At 41.3% G+C, this 20,339-nt stretch overlaps 1 protein-coding gene across 2 annotated transcripts in view; it reads right to left on the bottom strand.

Moving 5' to 3' along the window:
* Window positions 1-20,339, bottom strand: part of LOC137437083 (SLIT-ROBO Rho GTPase-activating protein 1) — a 245,757-nt gene that overhangs the window by 23,562 nt on the left and 201,856 nt on the right. For both annotated transcript variants that reach the window (XM_068131443.2, XM_068131442.2), the window contains exon 16: window positions 3,569-3,674. In XM_068131443.2, the coding sequence (XP_067987544.2) occupies window positions 3,569-3,674 (106 nt within the window). The remainder of the gene's footprint in view (window positions 1-3,568; window positions 3,675-20,339) is intronic.

Below are 20,339 nucleotides of genomic sequence, written 5' to 3' on the forward strand. Positions count from 1 at the left end.
ACATACACACACACACACACACAGACATACAAATAAATACACAGCGATCAAAACATAACCTTCCGCTTTTGCGAAGGTAATTAGAGGTGCATAAGATTGTGAATCAAACAAAGATTGGTGAAACAAACTCCTATTGAACTTTTTCTCAATTTTTATGCATACTTCCGCATCCGCAAGATGGCGGCCTCCATGGAGTGATTTGGTTTTTGAAATATTTTTGCAAATGCTCGAATCTCATTGGTTCCTGTGTTTGGTGACGATTTTCGTTGAAGATAACCAGAGCCCGTGCGGGCCCGTGGAACGAGGTTGGTCTTAAAGTATTTTAATTACAAATTAGAGGTGCATAAGATTGTGAATCAATAAAAGACGGGTGAAACAAACTCCTATTTAACTTTTTCTCAATTTTTTATGTGTACTTCCGCATCCGCAAGATGGCAACCTCCATTGAGCGATTTGGTGCGTCAAAGCTTGTAATTCTCAAAGGATCCAGCAAAATCTGTTTTATCAACATAATACGTACGCGTTTATTCACAACACCGGCTTCGCCGGCTATAAATATATCTGTGCAGTGTCTGTCTTGTGTTGTGTTGTGTTGTCACTACTGAACTACTCCCTCAAACTTTTTGTGAAATCGTACTATTCCAACTTGACCCACGGCGGGAGTATGCGCTCTACTGAGTGGCGTTCTAGTTTTTACAGTTTTATTTTCAATCCAATATGGCATTCAGAGCATGTGATCGATGACGTCATAAATTTAATTCTTCAATTGTAGATCAGATATATTAAGTTTCAGATTTTTTGGACAAGGATTTCGATTCAACCAATTATGGCTGGAATACCACTTCACTGATGATGTCATTGATATCACCCGATATACCCAATGCAGAGTTGATGACGTATGGCAATTTCATTAGGCGGCCGGGCCTGACGTTCGACTAAGGTTAAGGCAGGAATTTGTAATTTGCCCATGGTGTTGGTAACAGCTCTCCTACTCTTCATGACAGACACCATATGGGATATTTAACATCCACCAACTAATGCCAACACATTGATGAATCGTCCTGCCCGTGAAACACCAAGAAGGCCGTTTATAGCTGAGTCAGGATCAGAAACTAGGCGAGATGGCTTAGAGACCTCTAGGCCAACCTACCAGCCCACTTTACTGGGCCTCTAAAGGTGGATACTGACCAGGAAGGGCTCGAACGAGGCGAGGTGGGAGACCAAATGCTTGGCATCAGAGAATTTGACTGAATTAGCGTTGTAAAAGCCTCTTGAGAAGGAACCATGGATTCGTTGACATCAAAATCATGAATGAGCGATCCAGGTTTAATATTCCATCGAGACGATGTGACTTTAATGACTGGGTACTGACAATTATTAAATGACCTAAAGGCAATTTGCAGTTATATTATCATTAGAAGTTATGTTATTGCCGGTATGGACAATATGTGTTTGATAATTTTGCTTTGTACACATAATTTGGTAGCAACTAGCTTTTTGGACACTGCGTGGCAACTCGTACAAGGGCCTGGCAAGGACAGCCTAGAGGTATGCACACTTGCATTTGAGATGTCTGGCCTGGGTTTGAATCGTGGCCCAGGCTATAAACTAATCCTGGTGTTTCACTTGCAGGAAGATGCGTCAACGTGTCCATCGGGAGAACGTTAAGCATTTGGACGCGTCCGCCAACGGTGAACGTTAAAGATCCCATGGTGTCTTTAGTGAGGAGGATTGGCATCCTGGCCAATTTCCTGCCGCCTTCTAGTTTCAGGGCCAACTAGTTTGTTGTTTCAGGGCCAAACATCAGGCCAACTAGTTTGTGAAAGACTTAGGCCAAGACATTTCCTGCCCGCCCGCACAAGATGGTGAGAATGATTTGGGTCGTTAATGCAGTCGTAGATGTTAGCTCAGAGTATCATAGATGTTTTTTCCACATGCATTCAGGTTTTCCATTGGTTGAACATGGGGGTTTCCCTACTTGTTGTCAAGCATGTCCTGACTTCCTTTTATAATCTTTTGTTTAACAGCAGTAAAAATAAAAAGAACCACCTTTAGAGGCCATTTTTCCCCACAAAGCGGGGGTTGGCCTTTTTCGGGAACCGTGGTTGTTGTTGTTTTTTTCGGTCCCCTTTTTGAAGCAATGTTTTACGGCCAGATGCCCTTCCTGCCGCCAAACCTTTTTGCCGCCAACCCTTTTTGCCGCCAACCCTTTTTGCCGCCTTTAACGACAAACAGGGAATTACCAGTGAACTGGTACTCAATTTGCCGACCTCGGAAGGATGACAGGCTGAGTCAACCCCCCTGGCGTTAATTCAGCGATCGACCGGGATTCGAACCCAGGATCCTTGGATATCCTAAGCCGGCACCCTAGCCGCTAGTCCAACACCAGGGTCTGTTTAACAGCAGTGATGTTTGCAAATTAAAATGGAGGAAGTTGTCCATCCTAAAAGCACGTGTGAGACAGTTATGATATGACTGAAAGCAGTTCTGCCATCAAGGCCAGTTGCGGAAGGGGTTCAGTTGGGTAGGTTGAGTATATTCCCCCATTGCTGGCCATACATCTTGTTTCAGTAGCGCTTCGCTACGTACTAGCGGTGTCTCTATCATGACTAGCGGCAACATCTGTGTGCTGGTGTGCAACATGGTGTGCTGGGGTTGTTTGGCACCCTGGGTGAGTGCAGGTGTTTTGGCACCCTGAGTAGCCTCTTGGTGTTGTGTCTCTGAGGATACCCACCTCCACCATGGAAGGGGAGAAGTCCACATGCTGTAGGGAACAAAATGTGGGTCCAGGAAGCGACGGATAATGGGAGCTCAGCCTTTTGAGTGAAGACAGAGTTGAAGAACTCTGCTTTTTCTGGAACAGTGTTCAACACGACTCCATCGTTTAGGACAGAAGGAACGGAATGGGATTGTTTAACAGACGTAGACCAAAATCGAGATAACGGAAAAGTTGAATACAGGATGGAATGAAAATCTTACTATAATTCACCAAATGACCGTCTGTCTGTTCCCAGGTACCGCAAAAACGGCTGAACCGATCGCAACGAAATTTTGAGTGGGTGATCCTGGGACCCCCCTGGAGTAAAATAGGCGATATTGTTTCCCCAATTTTCCAATTTTCCAGTTTTTCCAAACACGATGGAATAATATTTACCGATATGAACAGTGATGTGGCTTTCATTGAAATTCTACAAATACTGTTTAGATTTTGATGATTTGCGTGTGATGTGATTTAACGGATGTTTATATGAATCGTTTAAAATAGAAAAAAGCCTTAAATTTCTGATATTTTGCCTTTTCATTTGGGCCTCCCAATTGAAGCCCCGCCCATAGGGCAGGTACCGTTGCTAGTGATGTGAAATACAAAGTCGTTTGTAAAATAAAGATTAGGATTTCCCATCAACACCAAACCAGAAACAGATGACATTGAGTGAGCGGGATCAGCTGATGGATGATATTGCCACCCATAAGGAATGATTTTCATAAAGTATGGAACTTGTCGATAAACTTCAATAAGGAAGTTTCGATACATTCAAAGTCACAACGCAGAACCGAATTCGTCACTCACTGATGGAGAAAAGCAAAAAGGTATCTCATGAGGATGATCACGGAACGGGGCAATGTCAAAATGATCTTCCGGATGTGCATGGCTCGTTCGTACAAACTTTCCGTTTCTGCAACACAAGAGGAAGTGGAAAGAAACAAATCAATGGCAACAAGTTTGTGTCAGCAATTTTATTTGTGTAAATGTGGACGGTCTGTCATAACACGAAGACCTCGAAAAGGCGAATAAGCTTATTTGTTGTGCTTGAGCTGGAGTCAAGAGGACCCCGACCCCAAGGGCCACTACCATATAAATGCACACACACACACACGAAGGTGGATACTTCCAGACCCCATTCCACCGTCTGAAACCCGCATCGGACAAGGTAAAAAGATAGGACTATCATCCATCCATTTGAATGCAGCATGTCCGTTGGATCGTTGCTGGGAATGCCGCCGGTACAGTACGCACTGTAGATTAGAGCAGGAATTTGGAATTTGTTCATTCGTGAAAGACACGGTGGGATCTTCCCCAACGACCAATGCTAGCAGCTGGGACAACCGGCTTAACGTCCTCCCGAGGGATGCCGCACACAAATGGTGCAATGCCCTGCCTGGGAAACACCATTCCGATAGTTCATAGTAGGCTATGAGCCAAGGGGGTTGGTCTGTACCATACAGATGGAGTAAGGCTCATTGTGATTTTTAGCAAGATATATGTCCCTAGATATGAAAAAAAAGTGATAGCGGTGTATAACTCTCGGCCATCTCTGTGTTATCACCCGAAATATTATTATACGCCCGTTTCGCTTCGCCAAAAAATGTGATATTTGCTAAAATTGGAATAAATATATGTTTTTAAGGACCACAGAGTGCCAATAATTTGCATACTGGATGCCAACTAATATAGTAATAGAAATATAGAACATTTGTGGGGGTTATTTATCAAAATATTGATATAATGACAAAAAATATGTTAAAATTAGTGAAAAAGTGGTCGAAATCGCTTCGAGTTCAGAATTCACATTGTACATTTTTGTCAATATTTCAAAAATGAAAACTCCCAGAGTAACATTTGACCCCTCAAAATCTTCGCAAGGAACCACTGCATTGGACTATATCATTACTTTGTAATATGGTGGTTGTTTGGGGCACATATTTTGGTAAAGTTCAAAATATGTTCAACCATACCCCCTAATTTTGATATTTTGGAACGAAACATAGCTTTTGAACATTTTAGGTTTATTCGTCTACTACTTTTGGTATCTCAGTGTAATTTTTGGTATTAGCTAGTATCCTAAAGTAGGTTTGTAACATCAGCTACATTATATTTCACAATGCATGCAAACTTGCTCCACACTCTAGGTTTATCATGATCTCTCGAACAAATACGATCTCGATCTCGATCTCGGCACTCTGTGGTCCTTAAAAACATATTTATTCCAATTTTAGCAAATATCACATTTTTTGGCGAAGCGAAGCAGGCGTATAATAATATTTCGGGTGATAACACAGAGATGGCCGAGAGTTATACACTGCTATCACTTTTTTTTTCATATCTAGGGACATATATCTTGCTAAAAATCACAATGAGCCTTACTCCATCTGCATGGTACCGACCGGTCAATTTGGGGGGTCTGGCTCATAGCCTATAGTTGGTTTGGGAATCAAACACGGACTAAACAGCCCAAAGGTATGTGTGCTACCTTTGTACCAACGTGTTGGGGCCTTGTACCTTGTTTGCTTTTTTTAATGCTCTTTTTTGTACCTTGCACATTTTTGTTGAGACCTTTGTAACTTTTTGTTTTTTTTGCTTTTTTGTTTGCTCTTTTTTGTACCTTGTACCTTTTTTGTTGGGGCCTTTGTAACTTTTTGGTTTTTTTGCTCTTTTTTGTACCTTGTACCTTTTTGTTGGGGCCTTTTGTAACTTTTGTTTTTTTGCTTTTTTGTTTGCTCTTTTTTTTTTACCTTGTACTTTTTTGTTGGGGCCTTTGTAACTTTTTGTTTTTTTTTGCTTTTTTGTTTTTGCTCTTTTTTTTACCTTGTACCTTTTTGCTTTTTTTAATGCTCTTTTTTGTACCTTGCACCTTTTTGTTGAGACCTTTGTAACTTTTTGTTTTTTTTGCTTTTTTGTTTGCTCTTTTTTGTACCTTGTACCTTTTTTGTTGGGGCCTTTGTAACTTTTTGGTTTTTTTGCTCTTTTTTGTACCTTGTACCTTTTTGTTGGGGCCTTTTGTAACTTTTGTTTTTTTGCTTTTTTGTTTGCTCTTTTTTTTTTACCTTGTACTTTTTTGTTGGGGCCTTTGTAACTTTTTGGGTTTTTTTGCTTTTTTGTTTTTGCTCTTTTTTGTACCTTGTAACTTTTTGTTGAGGCCTTTGTAACTTTTTGCTTTTTTATTTTTGCTCTTTTTTTTACCTTGTACCTTTTTTGTTGGGGCCTTTGTAACTTTTTGGGTTTTTTTGCTTTTTTGTTTTTGCTCTTTTTTGTACCTTGTAACTTTTTGTTGGGGCCTTTGTAACTTTTTGCTTTTTTATTTTTGCTCTTTTTTTTACCTTGTACCTTTTTGCTTTTTTTAATGCTCTTTTTTGTACCTTGCACCTTTTTGTTGAGACCTTTGTAACTTTTTGTTTTTTTTGCTTTTTTGTTTGCTCTTTTTTGTACCTTGTACCTTTTTTGTTGGGGCCTTTGTAACTTTTTGGTTTTTTTGCTCTTTTTTGTACCTTGTACCTTTTTGTTGGGGCCTTTTGTAACTTTTGTTTTTTTGCTTTTTTGTTTGCTCTTTTTTTTTTACCTTGTACTTTTTTGTTGGGGCCTTTGTAACTTTTTGGGTTTTTTTGCTTTTTTGTTTTTGCTCTTTTTTGTACCTTGTAACTTTTTGTTGAGGCCTTTGTAACTTTTTGCTTTTTTATTTTTGCTCTTTTTTTTACCTTGTACCTTTTTTGTTGGGGCCTTTGTAACTTTTTGGGTTTTTTTGCTTTTTTGTTTTTGCTCTTTTTTGTACCTTGTAACTTTTTGTTGGGGCCTTTGTAACTTTTTGCTTTTTTATTTTTGCTCTTTTTTTTACCTTGTACCTTTTTTGTTGGGGCCTTTGTAACTTTTTGGGTTTTTTTGCTTTTTTGTTTTTGCTCTTTTTTGTACCTTGTAACTTTTTGTTGGGGCCTTTGTAACTTTTTGCTTTTTTATTTTTGCTCTTTTTTTTACCTTGTACCTTTTTTGTTGGGGCCTTTGTAACTTTTTGGGTTTTTTTGCTTTTTTGTTTTTGCTCTTTTTTGTACCTTGTAACTTTTTGTTGGGGCCTTTGTAACTTTTTGCTTTTTTGTTTTTGCTCTTTTTTTTACCTTGTACCTTTTTTGTTGGGGCCTTTGTAACTTTTTGGGTTTTTTTGCTTTTTTGTTTTTGCTCTTTTTTGTACCTTGTAACTTTTTGTTGGGGCCTTTGTAACTTTTTGCTTTTTAATTTTTGCTCTTTTTTGTACCTTGTACCTTATTTGTTGGGGCCTTTGTAACTTTTTGCTTTTTTTTTTTGCTCTTTTTTGTACCTTGTAACTTTTTGTTGGGGCCTTTGTAACTTTTTGCTTTTTTATTTTTGCTCTTTTTTTTTTTTTTTTTTTTTTTTTTTTTTTGTATACAATATCGAGGCTCGTGAAAGAGCGAACATTAATCACACAGAAAGACAAACCGACACATAAAACATATAACATAGGGAGCGGTAGACAAGATGGGGAGAGAGGGGGAAGGACACAAACACAACATTTGAGAGCAGGGACCGAGAGACATGGAGACATCGAGAGATCTGAGAGAGGGCGAGGGCTTTGGGGGGGGGGGGGGGCGTGGGAAGGGGGCAGTGGGAGAGGTATAAAACATATGGACACTGCCAGGACTTCCAGGAAAGAAGTTGGAATTTCAAACAAGGTGGATCTGGGGTGAATTAGCGGGGGTAGAAAAGATCAAGGTTTTGGATGGGGGAAGATAAGAGATGGTGGTGAACAGCTGTTTTAAAGACCTGGAGGGAGGAGTGGGAGGGAGTTTTTTTACCTTGTACCTTTTTTGTTGGGGCCTTTGTAACTTTTTGCTTTTTTTTTTTGCTCTTTTTTGTACCTTGTACCTTTTTTGTTGGGGCCTTTGTAACTTTTTGGGTTTTTTTGCTTTTTTGTTTTTGCTCTTTTTTTTAACCTTGTACCTTTTTTGTTGGGGCCTTTGTAACTTTTTGCTTGTTTTTTGCTCTTTTTTTGTACCTTGTACCTTCTTTGTTGGGGCCTTTGTAACTTTTTGCTTTTTAATTTTTGCTCTTTTTTGTACCTTGTACCTTTTTTGTTGGGGCCTTTGTAACTTTTTGCTTTTTTTTTTTGCTCTTTTTTGTACCTTGTACCTTTTTTGTTGGGGCCTTTGTAACTTTTTGGGTTTTTTTGCTTTTTTGTTTTTGCTCTTTTTTTTAACCTTGTACCTTTTTTGTTGGGGCCTTTGTAACTTTTTGCTTGTTTTTTGCTCTTTTTTTGTACCTTGTACCTTCTTTGTTGGGGCCTTTGTAACTTTTTGCTTTTTAATTTTTGCTCTTTTTTGTACCTTGTACCTTTTTTGTTGGGGCCTTTGTAACTTTTTGCTTTTTTTTTTTGCTCTTTTTTGTACCTTGTACCTTTTTTGTTGGGGCCTTTGGTAGGTAGTTTCCTTGCTGAAAATACACAAATGGCCAATTTTTAAATTTTAGTTACAGGCTGAACCAAACACGTGGAGTTTTCATATTATTGGATGTCAAAGAAAATAACCTGGTTCTAAAAGAAAAAATGGTTTGGTAACATTTGTGGATGAACTGGAGCACGAGTAAGATAGATTCGCTTTCATTTTGTCAAATGAACGAGAAACCGATACGATGATGGGCTCGAAGTGGAACCTCAAAAACGGGGACATCGACCCGACACCGGTACCCGACGTCTCTTTGCGGCCGTATGAACGGGAAAATGCCTATTTTTACTACTGCGTGCCTCCTTAATGGAATGCCGAGTTAACAAGACGGAGCGAGTGCCTGAGACTAATATTAGAGAAGAGCACCGAGGGAGTAACATCGGAGAAGCATCGCGTAAAATCAACCCCAAGGAGCAGTCTCCCGAGCAGCGTTGAGCAAGCGCACCGGACAACGGTCGATGCCGACGGGGCCTGTTGCTGGATCAATGCCGAGGATGAGCAGGGTAAACAAGTAGTGGTGGCATACTTTGGAGTCGGAAAGAAGACTGTTTGCAATAAAGGAAATGTCAACTACGTAAGCAATTACAGATTTTCCAATAGCAGTGGTTCACTTAATCCTGGTGGATAACCTTAAAATGTCTGCCATTTGTCAGATGTCCAATATGAAACAGGGCCGGACAGAAGGAAAAATGATGTACTCTGGAGCAGACATTGAAATAGCACACGACGCACACTTCCCGTCGGCATCGAACACACAATTGCTCTACCTCATTGTCGAGCGTCGCTCGTCTTTTTTTTGAGTTCAGCACCAGGTTCCACCAGGATTTTTCAGTTTTATTGATCACAAATTGTTCATGGCAAACACAAAAACCGTTCCCACCATACAGAGGAAAGTACGAATTTGGTTTCATGGAAGGATACGTTCAATGTACCATTGCGATTAGGCAAGGCACACTTGCGTACGGTACACACATTGTCCAGAGCTTCTGCCAAAGTTTCTCCCCTAATATTGGGTGGGAAATCCAGGACTGGGGCTGGCAGGATGGCCTGGAGGTGCACACAGCGACCTCTAATAAGCTACCTATCCTGGATTTGAATCTCGACCCAGCTATAAACAGTCATCCTGGTCGGTGTTTCACAGGCAGGTGATTCATCAATGTGTGCGTGTCCCTCCGACGGACGTTAAACTGGGCGTCCAGTTTGCCGCCATTAGTTGGTGGGTGTTCAAGATCCCCTGGTGCCCTTTGCTAAGAGCAGGCGAGCTATCGCCGACACCATGAACCAATTACAAATTCCTTCCCTGACTTCCTGTGTCGGAGTGGCGACCCGGGCAGGATTGTGCTACCTAGCCAATAAAACTGCCTCAGGAGCCACATGTGCTTGATGGGGTATGAGGGAGAGAATCCACAATTGCTATTTTCAGGTAGTCCGCAGTTCATGGAACCCTCTTATAGACCTAAGGGAACCTCAATGAGAATTCACACATTCATGTCCGGGCTTCTTTGTGACCAGGTGACAATCCCTCCTTTGGAAATGTGCGACTGAGTGCGGCGAGAAAGGTGGCGCCATTGTTGTGGCCTCGCTGATACCCAGAGTGCTCAGTGACGTCATTTCCTCCAAACTCAGTGGCTGTTGTGTCTCGTGCATGCATCTGTATGTCCATGTGTGTTAGATGTGTGTGGCAGCTCCACTACGAGCCATAGATCCTGTAAAAAAAAAACAAGAAGTCCTTCCTAAGAATTGTTCAGGTTGTTTTTGTGAATCATCTACCTCCACTGACTGATGGCGTCATCATTTATTTTGGGGACACGATTGCAAAATATCCTGTACTGTTTAATTTGTGTGCACAGTCGCCTGGCGACGTTGTTTGGTTCTCATCACACTCTTTCTTCCAAAATTACTGAACAAACCGATGAATGGACATACGGTTTGGGGCCCAAGGGGGGGGGGGGGGCAAGGGGAGTGAAGGGGGTGGGGGTGTCAAACTGCTTCCTGAACTTCCTTTGGACTGTCACGACTGACTTTGTCTCCATGTACCATTCAAATGTTGTTTTCTGCTGCACACACAGTGAGCCTGCGGTCAGCCAAGTCTTCCCTGGAAACGCACCGCTGGTGGGTAAAAAGTGGAACAAGGAACAAAATAGGCCTTCCGGTGGTTTTTGTTTTTGGTACCAGTTTTAGGTGTCACCAACATTTCATCAGTAACAAATATGTAAAATCGTGCATCTTATTGTCCTCAAAGTGTCAAACAATTGACGAAAAAGTCTCTCTCATCAAAATATGCAAGAATTGTTTTTTTACATGCAAAGTCAAGGCTCATGGAGGAGCTAGAGGGCACGGGAAGGGTGCAGGGACTTGCACCACAGGGGAAACACCACACAATCAGTCACATGACATGGTGACAATTTAAATGACCACATATTTGATGTTTAAGGTATATAAGGTAAGGTAAGGCTGCTCACCTTATATCCTGTAAGTTTGTGGTGCACATAATTTGTAGGTCAAAGTAACAAACTTAATTTGCAACTTGCATTGCACAATCTATATCGGCCTGGCTGTTGTTCCCATCTGAGCACGCAGTTCAGGTTCAAAGCCAGTGTACTATGTCGATGTGTCCATTGTCTCCTAATGTCCTTGTAATCAAATTAAAATACACCGATGCACCCTATTTTTCTTTGCCCGACATGCGATGTACGCACGAGCTCCTCCGTGAGACCGAGATCACTAATAAAAGTCCAATCTGCACCGATATTCCACTTGTGTTTCCAATTATCAACAAATTCTGACTTTTCACAAAGACAGGGGTTTTATATTTTAAGCGCAATGACTTAGGCCAGAAAGAGAATGTTTGCATCAGTCGCCAGAACATCACTCGGTGGAGCGCACACCTCCGCCAGGCTCAACGGTTTAGCTATTGTATACCACTGATAGACCGGATCTGGATCCGGACATGAACCAAAATCGATTCGGTTCGTTATTCTCATTTACCCAACTCATCCATCAAGTTTTGTCCGAATCTGTCCGTAACTTTTTGAGATATCCTGCTCACAGACAGACAAACGGACAGACCAAGGTAAAACATTTTCGGTGGCGGCGGTAACTCCAGGTAGAGCAGGCAGATTAACCTCTCTGTCCTCTCCTGTGACGGTGGGGTGGGAAAATGATCTCTGATCTCTCCGACTCTCTGGAAAATCTTCTCTATCTCTTTGCTGATGACTCCACTCTCTGCCGCTCCATACCTCATCACTCAGATCGGCAGTCTGCAGCCTCCTCACTCTCTGCAGACCTGGACAAAATCACAGACTGGGCAAACAAGTGGAACATGTCTTTCAACCCTGACAAATCTCACACTCTTACGATGTCTCTCCGAAAAGACCGACTGGACAACCCTCCCATCCACTTTCTGAATAATCCTCTCCAAGAAGTTCTGTCACTCAAGCTTTTGGGTCTCACTATCTGCCATGATCTTTCCTGGGAAAACCACATTTCCAAGCTGGCCTCCAAAGCCAGTCGCCGACTGGGCATCCTCCGTCGTGCGAAGTCCTTCCTCGGCACACCTGAGCTCCTCACCACATACAAGGCTTTCATCCGCAGCTCAATGGAATACTGTTCCCCCTTCTGGGCTGGTGCTCCTGCCTCACACCTGGCTCGTCTTCACGCTGTTGAAACCAAAGCGTTCAGAATCATTGGAATCTCCCGTGATGAAGCTAAATCCGAGGGCCTTCCACTCACTCACCGCAGGCAGGTTGGTGGTCTTTCTGTCTTCTACCGACTCCTCTCTGGCCTTGCCCCCCCAGCTCTCTCTGGGCTCTGTCCCCCAAATATTCCTACAGGTCGCACAAGATCTGCCTGCAACCCTCTGATGGTTAAACTGCCGAAATCAAGACTCTCTGCTCACCTTCACTCTTTCATTCCTCTTTTCTCCCGCCTCTGGAACAAACTCCCTCACTCTCTTCAATCCCACTCCTCCCTCCAGGTCTATAAAACAGCTGTTCACCACCATCTCTTATCTTCCCCCATCCAAAACCTTGATCTTTTCTACCCCCGGTAATTCACCCCAGATACACTTTTTTGAAATTCCAACTTCTTTCCTGGAAGTCCTTGCAGTGTCCTTGTGTTTTATATCTCTCCCACCTCCCCCCAAGCCCTCTCCCTCCCTCAGTTCTCTCGACGTCCCTGCTCTCAAATGTTGTGTTTGTGTCCTTCCCCCTCTCTCCCCATCTTGTCTACCGCTCCCCTTATTTTGTGTTTTATGTGTCGTTTTGACTTTTTTGTGATTAATGTTAGTTAGCTCTTTCACGAGCCTCGATCTTGTATACCAAAAAAAAAGAAAAAGAAAAAAAAATGTCATTAGTGATCGAGCCGGTTTCTTTATGACTGACACAATTTAATTTTCCTGAGACGAGCTTGGCTTCCAGAAGCATAAAATAGTTTACAGTGGGGCAACAAACAAGTATTTATCACTATTCAAAAACGATCATAAAATGTAGTCAACAGACTTTGTATTTTTACACAACTCAGGTAAAGATACAAAGCCTGTTGATGACATTTTATGATCGCTGTATCAGTATGACACTATTTTATGTGGCATACTGATACAGCGATCGTATGACACTCATGCACGACTGAAGTACATTCGCAACCTGACAATGTAAACAAATGTGAGGGTTGTGGGAGGGCGGTAAACAAAGGTGTCTGTCTGACGATTTTTGACCGAATTACATTCGATCGTTACTTATCAAATCCCAACCAAACCTGACAGGAGGACTCAGGGTCACAAAATGAAGGTTATAGCAAATCAATTTGCCCCCTCCCCAAGAGGGTTTTCTCCACCAAGGGGGTTTTCCCTGCCAATGGGGTTGCGTGTTGAGGTGTATATCTGCGTTAAGATAGCTTTATCGTGGCGTTTTTCCAAAAACGCTTCTAATAACAAAAGTATAATGTTAATGTTATTAGAAAAAATCAATACCAATAATATCCCGTCCACCAAAGCGTTTCTCCTCCTTGAACAAATGCCGTGTTAACGTGTATAAATAGCTTATCGTGTCTTTTTGGTCGAGCAACAGCCTCTGCCAGAAGTACGAATATTATAAACCACAAACACATATTAAATTACCCTTTTAAACAGTCGCTAATGCTGTTTAACACTGAAATGAAAGAAATTTGAAGGAATCGACTGCAATCTATATACCACACAAAGGTAATAACATGACCATTCCTGCCGCTAACGTGGCGTTTTTCGTGGCATTTTTGAAACAGTTGTTACTGCGGTTTAACACAAAACTGAAAGAGAGAAAAACCAGGGAATGGGTGTACGAGTATATACATAAATGCCAGTTGCCTGATTGCGTCTGATCAGGGTAAACTTCGTAACCACAGCACATACACTGCTCAATAATACATCATTTAAGAGATCAAGATCCATACAGTGCAGGGGGAGGTTTACAAATATCAAAATTCATGCAATTGCAAGTTATTAGCCCGTCTCCTGCTAGTTTTGTAATCATGTGTGTGTCTGTCTGTGTGTCTGTCTGTTCAGGCCGTAAATGTTTTTTTCACCATTTGAGCTCTTTTGATCTAATTTTCACCAAAGCTTTATTATGATAACTAGTGAGATACCCGTGCTACACACAGGTGGGAGGCCGGAAGAAAAACAGGCAATGCAGATACGGCGAATGCTAAAGCATGAAACCAATAAATTCCACATTCCTGTAGCACCCTCAGTCGCACGTCAGACATGGACAGCAAGTTTGTGAAAGACTTCCATGAAAAACGTACCTGTTCGCAAACAAACGGGTACGTTCACGTATAGAAACATCGATCATGGGTCCGTGGCGAATCTGCATATGGCGATCCGCGAAGTTCACGTTTAGAAGGTAGAAACCATCACAGCATGTCGTCATTTACTTGAACTTGATATCTCTTTTTTCATTCCAAACAACATAACTCCAATCACAAATTAATCACAAAATAAACTTTGAACAACATTGTTAATGTTTCCTTCATTGTAAAAACGACCAAGTCAACAGTTAAAAGGATTTTGAGCTGATAGGTGTTACGGCCTCGGCAAGATCGATGGAGACAGCGATCTGTTAGCTTATACACCGCCCAAATAGCTATGTGGAATTCTCTCATGTAGAGAATAAACTGACTCGTTTGAACTTTGGCCAAGGTCATTATTTACTTTTAATGATGTTTATATACGAATCAAAAAGATAATTGGTTTTTGGTCGTCCTTTCTGCATATCTCGTGGGATTGTGAGTTGGAGAGACGACCGTGATGGCGGGGAGGAGGTTGGCATTCTCTCAAGCAGGGATTCAACCCATGTCCTTATAAAAGGTCTTTGTCCGAGGTCACCGAGTCTGATCAGTGCAGTTGTGCAGCGATCGGTGCAGCCGTTTGTGCGGCACCCGGGAAAATAACGTTATGCGGGAGTCCAAACCTGAAAATGCTAGAGGCCAAAGCTGAAATTGGAAAAACAATATAGCCTATTTTACTCTAGGGGATCCCAGGATTACCCACCCAAAATATTGTTGCGATTGGTTCAGCCGTTTCTGCGGTACCTTCGAACGGACGGACAGATGGACGGACAGACAGACGGACGGACATTTGGTGAATTATAGTAAGATACGGAGAAGGCAAATTAATAATTTTATCAAAAGCATCACATAAAATCATCAATTTTCATTCAATTGCTCTGAAATTTTAATTTACCATTTGAGTGTTGGCATCAAATTATCAACAAAGATTTATTATGAGACAATGAGGAAGATAAATTAATAATTTGGTCAAAAGGTCAAAATGTCAGTGTCATAAAATCATCAAATTTCATTTGATTGACCTTAAATTTTAAGGATTTGCATATCGGGTCACTGAATTGTTTCACTAATAAAAAGGTAGGAGTCGATTGTTTTTTTTATTAATAAATCAAAAGGTCAAAGGTCAAGGCTGCGTAAAATCATCAATTTCCATTTTGTTTTTTTTTTTTAAACTGTTTTTGCTATTTTGAGTGTACAGAAGAAGAAGACGTCTGAATACAAATGGACGCAGACGGGCTTTGCATTTTCAGATTCCTTCTAGTTTACATTTTTGTTGCGCACAAGGTGGATCTACTCAGAGTCATTGGTTCGGACACGTCCCGAGAGTTAAAAGAAAAACTTTTCTGTCATTGGGTAATAATTCCCTTGGAACAGCCGGGTGGAGTTGTTGTTTTTTCCGAGTACTATAATAACACGTTCTTGAGTTCAAATGGAACACGTTTGTTTTGTTGTGTTGCGTGTAAGTTTTAAATCATAATAATCAAAAGAGACTGTGCCATTGAGTATACCGTTCACACTACTGCTCCATTTATTTGAATTTACTTGTAGACATTAAAGGTCGTCCTCTTCGAACATTGAGTCTCACGAGTCATTCGATGTATTGTACCCTCAAAATGAAGTCACCGATGAGATTCGATCAGAGCAATCGCCAGGAGGAAAATCCAGGACAAGTTCAAAAACAAACTCCCAGTAAATGGAGCAGGCACTGCAAACACGTTTTTCCACCTGGAAGCTCGCAACATGATCTTGGCGGAGGCACGTCGTCTTTCCAAAGAAATATTCACCGAAACGCAGTTTCATATTCGGTGCCAAGGGCAGCAGGAGAGCGCTTTGACCGTTCACAATGGACCTCACATTTGCTTCCCATGGGAAATGCGTTTTTTCTCAGAGCAAGGAGAATGAAGGTTGGCAGCCAAGGAGGAGAAGAATTCGAAGATGTTGATTAAATGAACCTCGCTACGTGAGATTATTTAACCTCTGAGACAGCTGGCACCTGCCGAAAGAATACAGTGCCTGGTGTCCGCGAAGCTCCCTGTGGAATTCTCTTTCAACCCGCACGCAAACAAAGTTTTAAGAAATCATCCACAAATGGCAACGTTTCATTTCCTCGGTGAAGGTGTTTTTCCGGCAACGTTTCTAGTACCTTGGGGTGACTTGAATTTTTGTTGGGAAGATTTCAATGTAAATGTTTAGTGCGTGCGGCCAAATACTTAGCGAGATGTTTTCATGTACAGTGCATTCAGAAAGTATTCAGACCCCTTCACCTTTTTCACATTTTGTTCTGTTGTAGCCTTATGATGAAATCGTTTAAATTCATTTTTCCCTCATCGATCTACACTCAATACCCCGTAATGACAAAGAGAAAACAGGATTTTACAAAGTTTTGCATATTTATTAAAAAGAAAAAACTGAAATATCACATTTACATAAGTATTCATACCCTTTGCTATGACACTTGAAATTTAACTCAGGTGCCTCCCATTTCTCTTGATCATCTTTGAGACGTTTGTACACCTTAATTGGAGTCCACCTGTGGTAAATTCAATTGATTGGACATGATTTGGAAAGGCACACACCTGTCTATATAAGGTCTCACAGCTGACAATGCATATCAGAGCAAAAACCAGGCCAGGAGGTCGCAGGAACTGCCTGCAGAGCTCAGAGACAGGATTGTGTCGAGGCACAGATCTGGGGAAGCCTACAAAAAAACTCTGCTGCATTGAAGGTTCCCAAGAGCACAGTGGCCTCCATAATTCTTAAATGGAAGAAGTTTGGAACAACCAGGACTCTTCCTAGAGCTGGCCGCCCGGCCAAACTGAGCAATCGGGGGAGAAGGGCCTTGGTAAGAGAGGTGACCAAGAACCCGATGGTCACTCTGGCTGAGCTCCAGAGATCCTGTGTGGAGATGGGAGAAACTTCCAGAAGGACAACCATCACTGCAACCAACACTCCACCGATCTGGGCTTTATGGCAGAGTGGCAAGACGGAAGCCAAACAGTTCAATCCTGGTTACATCAGACCACAGAATTTGTTTCTCACAGTCTGAGAGTCATTTAGGTGCTTTTTGGCAAACTCCAAGTGGGCTTTCATGTGTCTTTCACTGAGGAGAGGCTTCCGTCTTGGGGAAAATCCTGTTTTCTCTTTGTCATTACGGGGTATTGAGTGCAGATTGATGAGGGAAAAAATGAATTTAAACGATTTCAGCATAAGGCTGCAACATAACAAAATGTGAAAAAACTGAAGGGGTCTGAATACTTTCTGAATGCACTGTACATGTACAATATATATATATATATCTGTGCAGCGTCTGTCCTGTCCTGTGTTGTGTTGTGTTGTGTTGTCCTGTGTTGTCACTGACCTACTTTCTCAAACTTTTGTGAAATCGTACCAAACTTCTGGAATGCAAATATCTCTCCCGTCGGTATGTCCTAAGGGTATTCTTGTTGAAAAAATTTCCAATTTTTTTTTTTTTGGGAATTTTTTTGGGAAATGTTTTTTTTTTTCAACTTCAATTGTTTATAAAATGTGATATCACGTATATTACAAATACATTTGTGCAAAATAATTGTTTGAATTATGATTGGTTTAAACCATGACAAAACGGCAACTCGGGTACCGTCATTTATCTATACTAGGGCATGCCCGTACTATATATAAGCTAGGACGTGCCCGTACGTGGGTGCCCGTTCCTTGCCAAAAAAAAAAAAAAAAAAAAATTTGTGTAGGGGTGTGTGTGTGTAAACATCCTAGGGCGTGCCCGTACGTGGGTGCAAAAAAACATGCGTGCAAACAACAACAAAAAAAAACTTTGAAACCACGTGGCAGTAACGACCACAGAACCCCCCCCCCCCCCTCTATTTACATGAATGGTTTGGTCCATTCGCAACGACCACAGAACCCCCCCCCCCCTCTATTTACATGCAATGGTTTGGTCCAAAGCGAACGGCTTGCAGTGTTTGGTAAAGAAATCGCCATAGCTCGGTAACTACTTGTCCGATTAATTTCAAACCTTGAAAAGGCACATCCTCGGGTCCCCAGCAATATACCTGGCAAGTTTAAAGTATATCGGACCGGTAGTTGTCGAGAAACAGCGGTCACAGACAAACATACACACATACACACATACACACATACACACATACAAACACACATACACACAGAGATTAATGGAATTATAGATAGATATCTACACGTCTGGGCAGTGTCTGTGTTGTCACTTAACGACTCCCTCAAACTTTTGTTTCCGTGGTTGTGGAGTGTTTTTAATAACGTTGTGGTGGTTTTGAATCACGTGGTGGTGAGGTATTTTGAATTATGTGGTGGTGAGGTGTTTTTAAATGACGTGGTGGTGAGGTGTTTTTAAATCACATGGTGGTGAGGTGTTTTTAAATTACATGGTGGTGAGGTGTTTTTAAATCACATGGTGGTGAGGTGTTTTTAAATTACATGGTGGTGAGGTGTTTTGATTTACGTAGTGGTGAGGTATTTATAATTACGTGGTGGTGAGGTGTTTTGATTTACGTAGTGGTGAGGTATTTATAATTACGTGGTGGTGAGGTGTTTTTAATTATGTGGAGGTGAGGTGTTTAGAATTAGTTGGTGATGAGGTGTTTTGAATTAATTGGTGCTGAGGTATTTATAATTACGTGGTGGTGAGGTGTTTTTAATTATGTGGTGGTGAGGTGTTTTTAATTATGTGGTGGTGAGGTGTTTAGAATTAGTTGGTGATGAGGTGTTTTGAATTATGTGGTGGTGAGGTGTTTTTAATTATGTGGTGGTGAGGTGTTTAGAATTAGTTGGTGATGAGGTGTTTAGAATTAGTTGGTGGTGAGGTGTTTTTAATTATGTGGTGGTGAGGTGTTTAGAATTAGTTGGTGATGAGGTGTTTTGAATTACGTGGTGGTGAGGTGTTTTTAATTATGTGGTGGTGAGGTGTTTAGAATGAGTTGGTGATGAGGTGTTTTGAATTATTTGGTGGTGAGGTGTTTTTAATTTTGTGGCTGCGAGGTGTTTTTATTACGTGTTTGATGGCTGTGAGGTGTTTTCAATTTTGTGGTGGTGAGGTGTTTTCAATTTCGTGGTGGTGAGGTGTTTTTATTACGTGTTTTATGGCTGTGAGGTGTTTTTAATTTCGTGGTGGTGAGGTGTTTTTATTTCGTGTTTTATGGCTGTGAGGTGTTTTTATTACGTGTTTTATGGCTGCGAGGTGTTTTTATTACGTGTTTGATGGCTGTGAGGTGTTTTCAATTTTGTGGTGGTGAGGTGTTTTCAATTTCGTGGTGGTGAGGTGTTTTTATTACGTGTTTTATGGCTGTGAGGTGTTTTTAATTTCGTGGTGGTGAGGTGTTTTTATTTCGTGTTTTATGGCTGTGAGGTGTTTTTATTACGTGTTTTATGGCTGCGAGGTGTTTTTATTACGTGTTTGATGGCTGTGAGGTGTTTTCAATTTTGTGGTGGTGAGGTGTTTTCAATTTCGTGGTGGTGAGGTGTTTTTATTACGTGTTTTATGGCTGTGAGGTGTTTTTAATTTCGTGGTGGTGAGGTGTTTTTATTTCGTGTTTTATGGCTGTGAGGTATTTTTATTACGTGTTTTATGGCTGTGAGGTGTTTTCAATTTTGTGGTGGTGAGGTGTTTTCAATTTCGTGGTGGTGAGGTGTTTTTATTTCGTGTTTTATGGCTGTGAGGTGTTTTTATTACGTGTTTTATGGCTGTGAGGTGTTTTCAATTTTGTGGTGGTGAGGTGTTTTCAATTTCGTGGTGGTGAGGTGTTTTTATTACGTGTTTTATGGCTGTGAGGTGTTTTTAATTTCGTGGTGGTGAGGTGTTTTTATTTCGTGTTTTATGGCTGTGAGAGTAGTGTAATAATGTTGCTTCTGGGACACCTCCGTTTAACATGGGAAATCCCTATCTAATGTCATTTACCCCCTTGTCTTTTTCAAAAATCATAAACACCTCTATTTCTCCCACCCTCATCTTTATGAACCTTTTGTCTGTAGTACCTATCCTTAATGTTGTTCATTAGACCACTCAAACACTACAAATATTTGTTTTCTCTTATAGACCTATCATCCTTCTTCTACATATCATCTGGCAGATTAATCTTTGACCCACTCAAACATTGACCCATTCACTTCCATATTAATTCTTTCCCTCCCTCATTGCCCCTAAACACCTATATTTCTCTCACCCTGTTCTTTACGAACCTTCTAACCTTTTGACATGTTATCCTTATTCATTAGACCACTTAAACACCTGTGATCCTTCTGACCTCATGGACCTTTTAACCTTTTACTCT

Source organism: Myxine glutinosa, chromosome 11 (assembly GCF_964187855.1).
Source record: "Myxine glutinosa chromosome 11, kmMyxGlut1.1, whole genome shotgun sequence".
Taxonomy (NCBI): Eukaryota; Metazoa; Chordata; class Myxini; order Myxiniformes; family Myxinidae; genus Myxine; species Myxine glutinosa.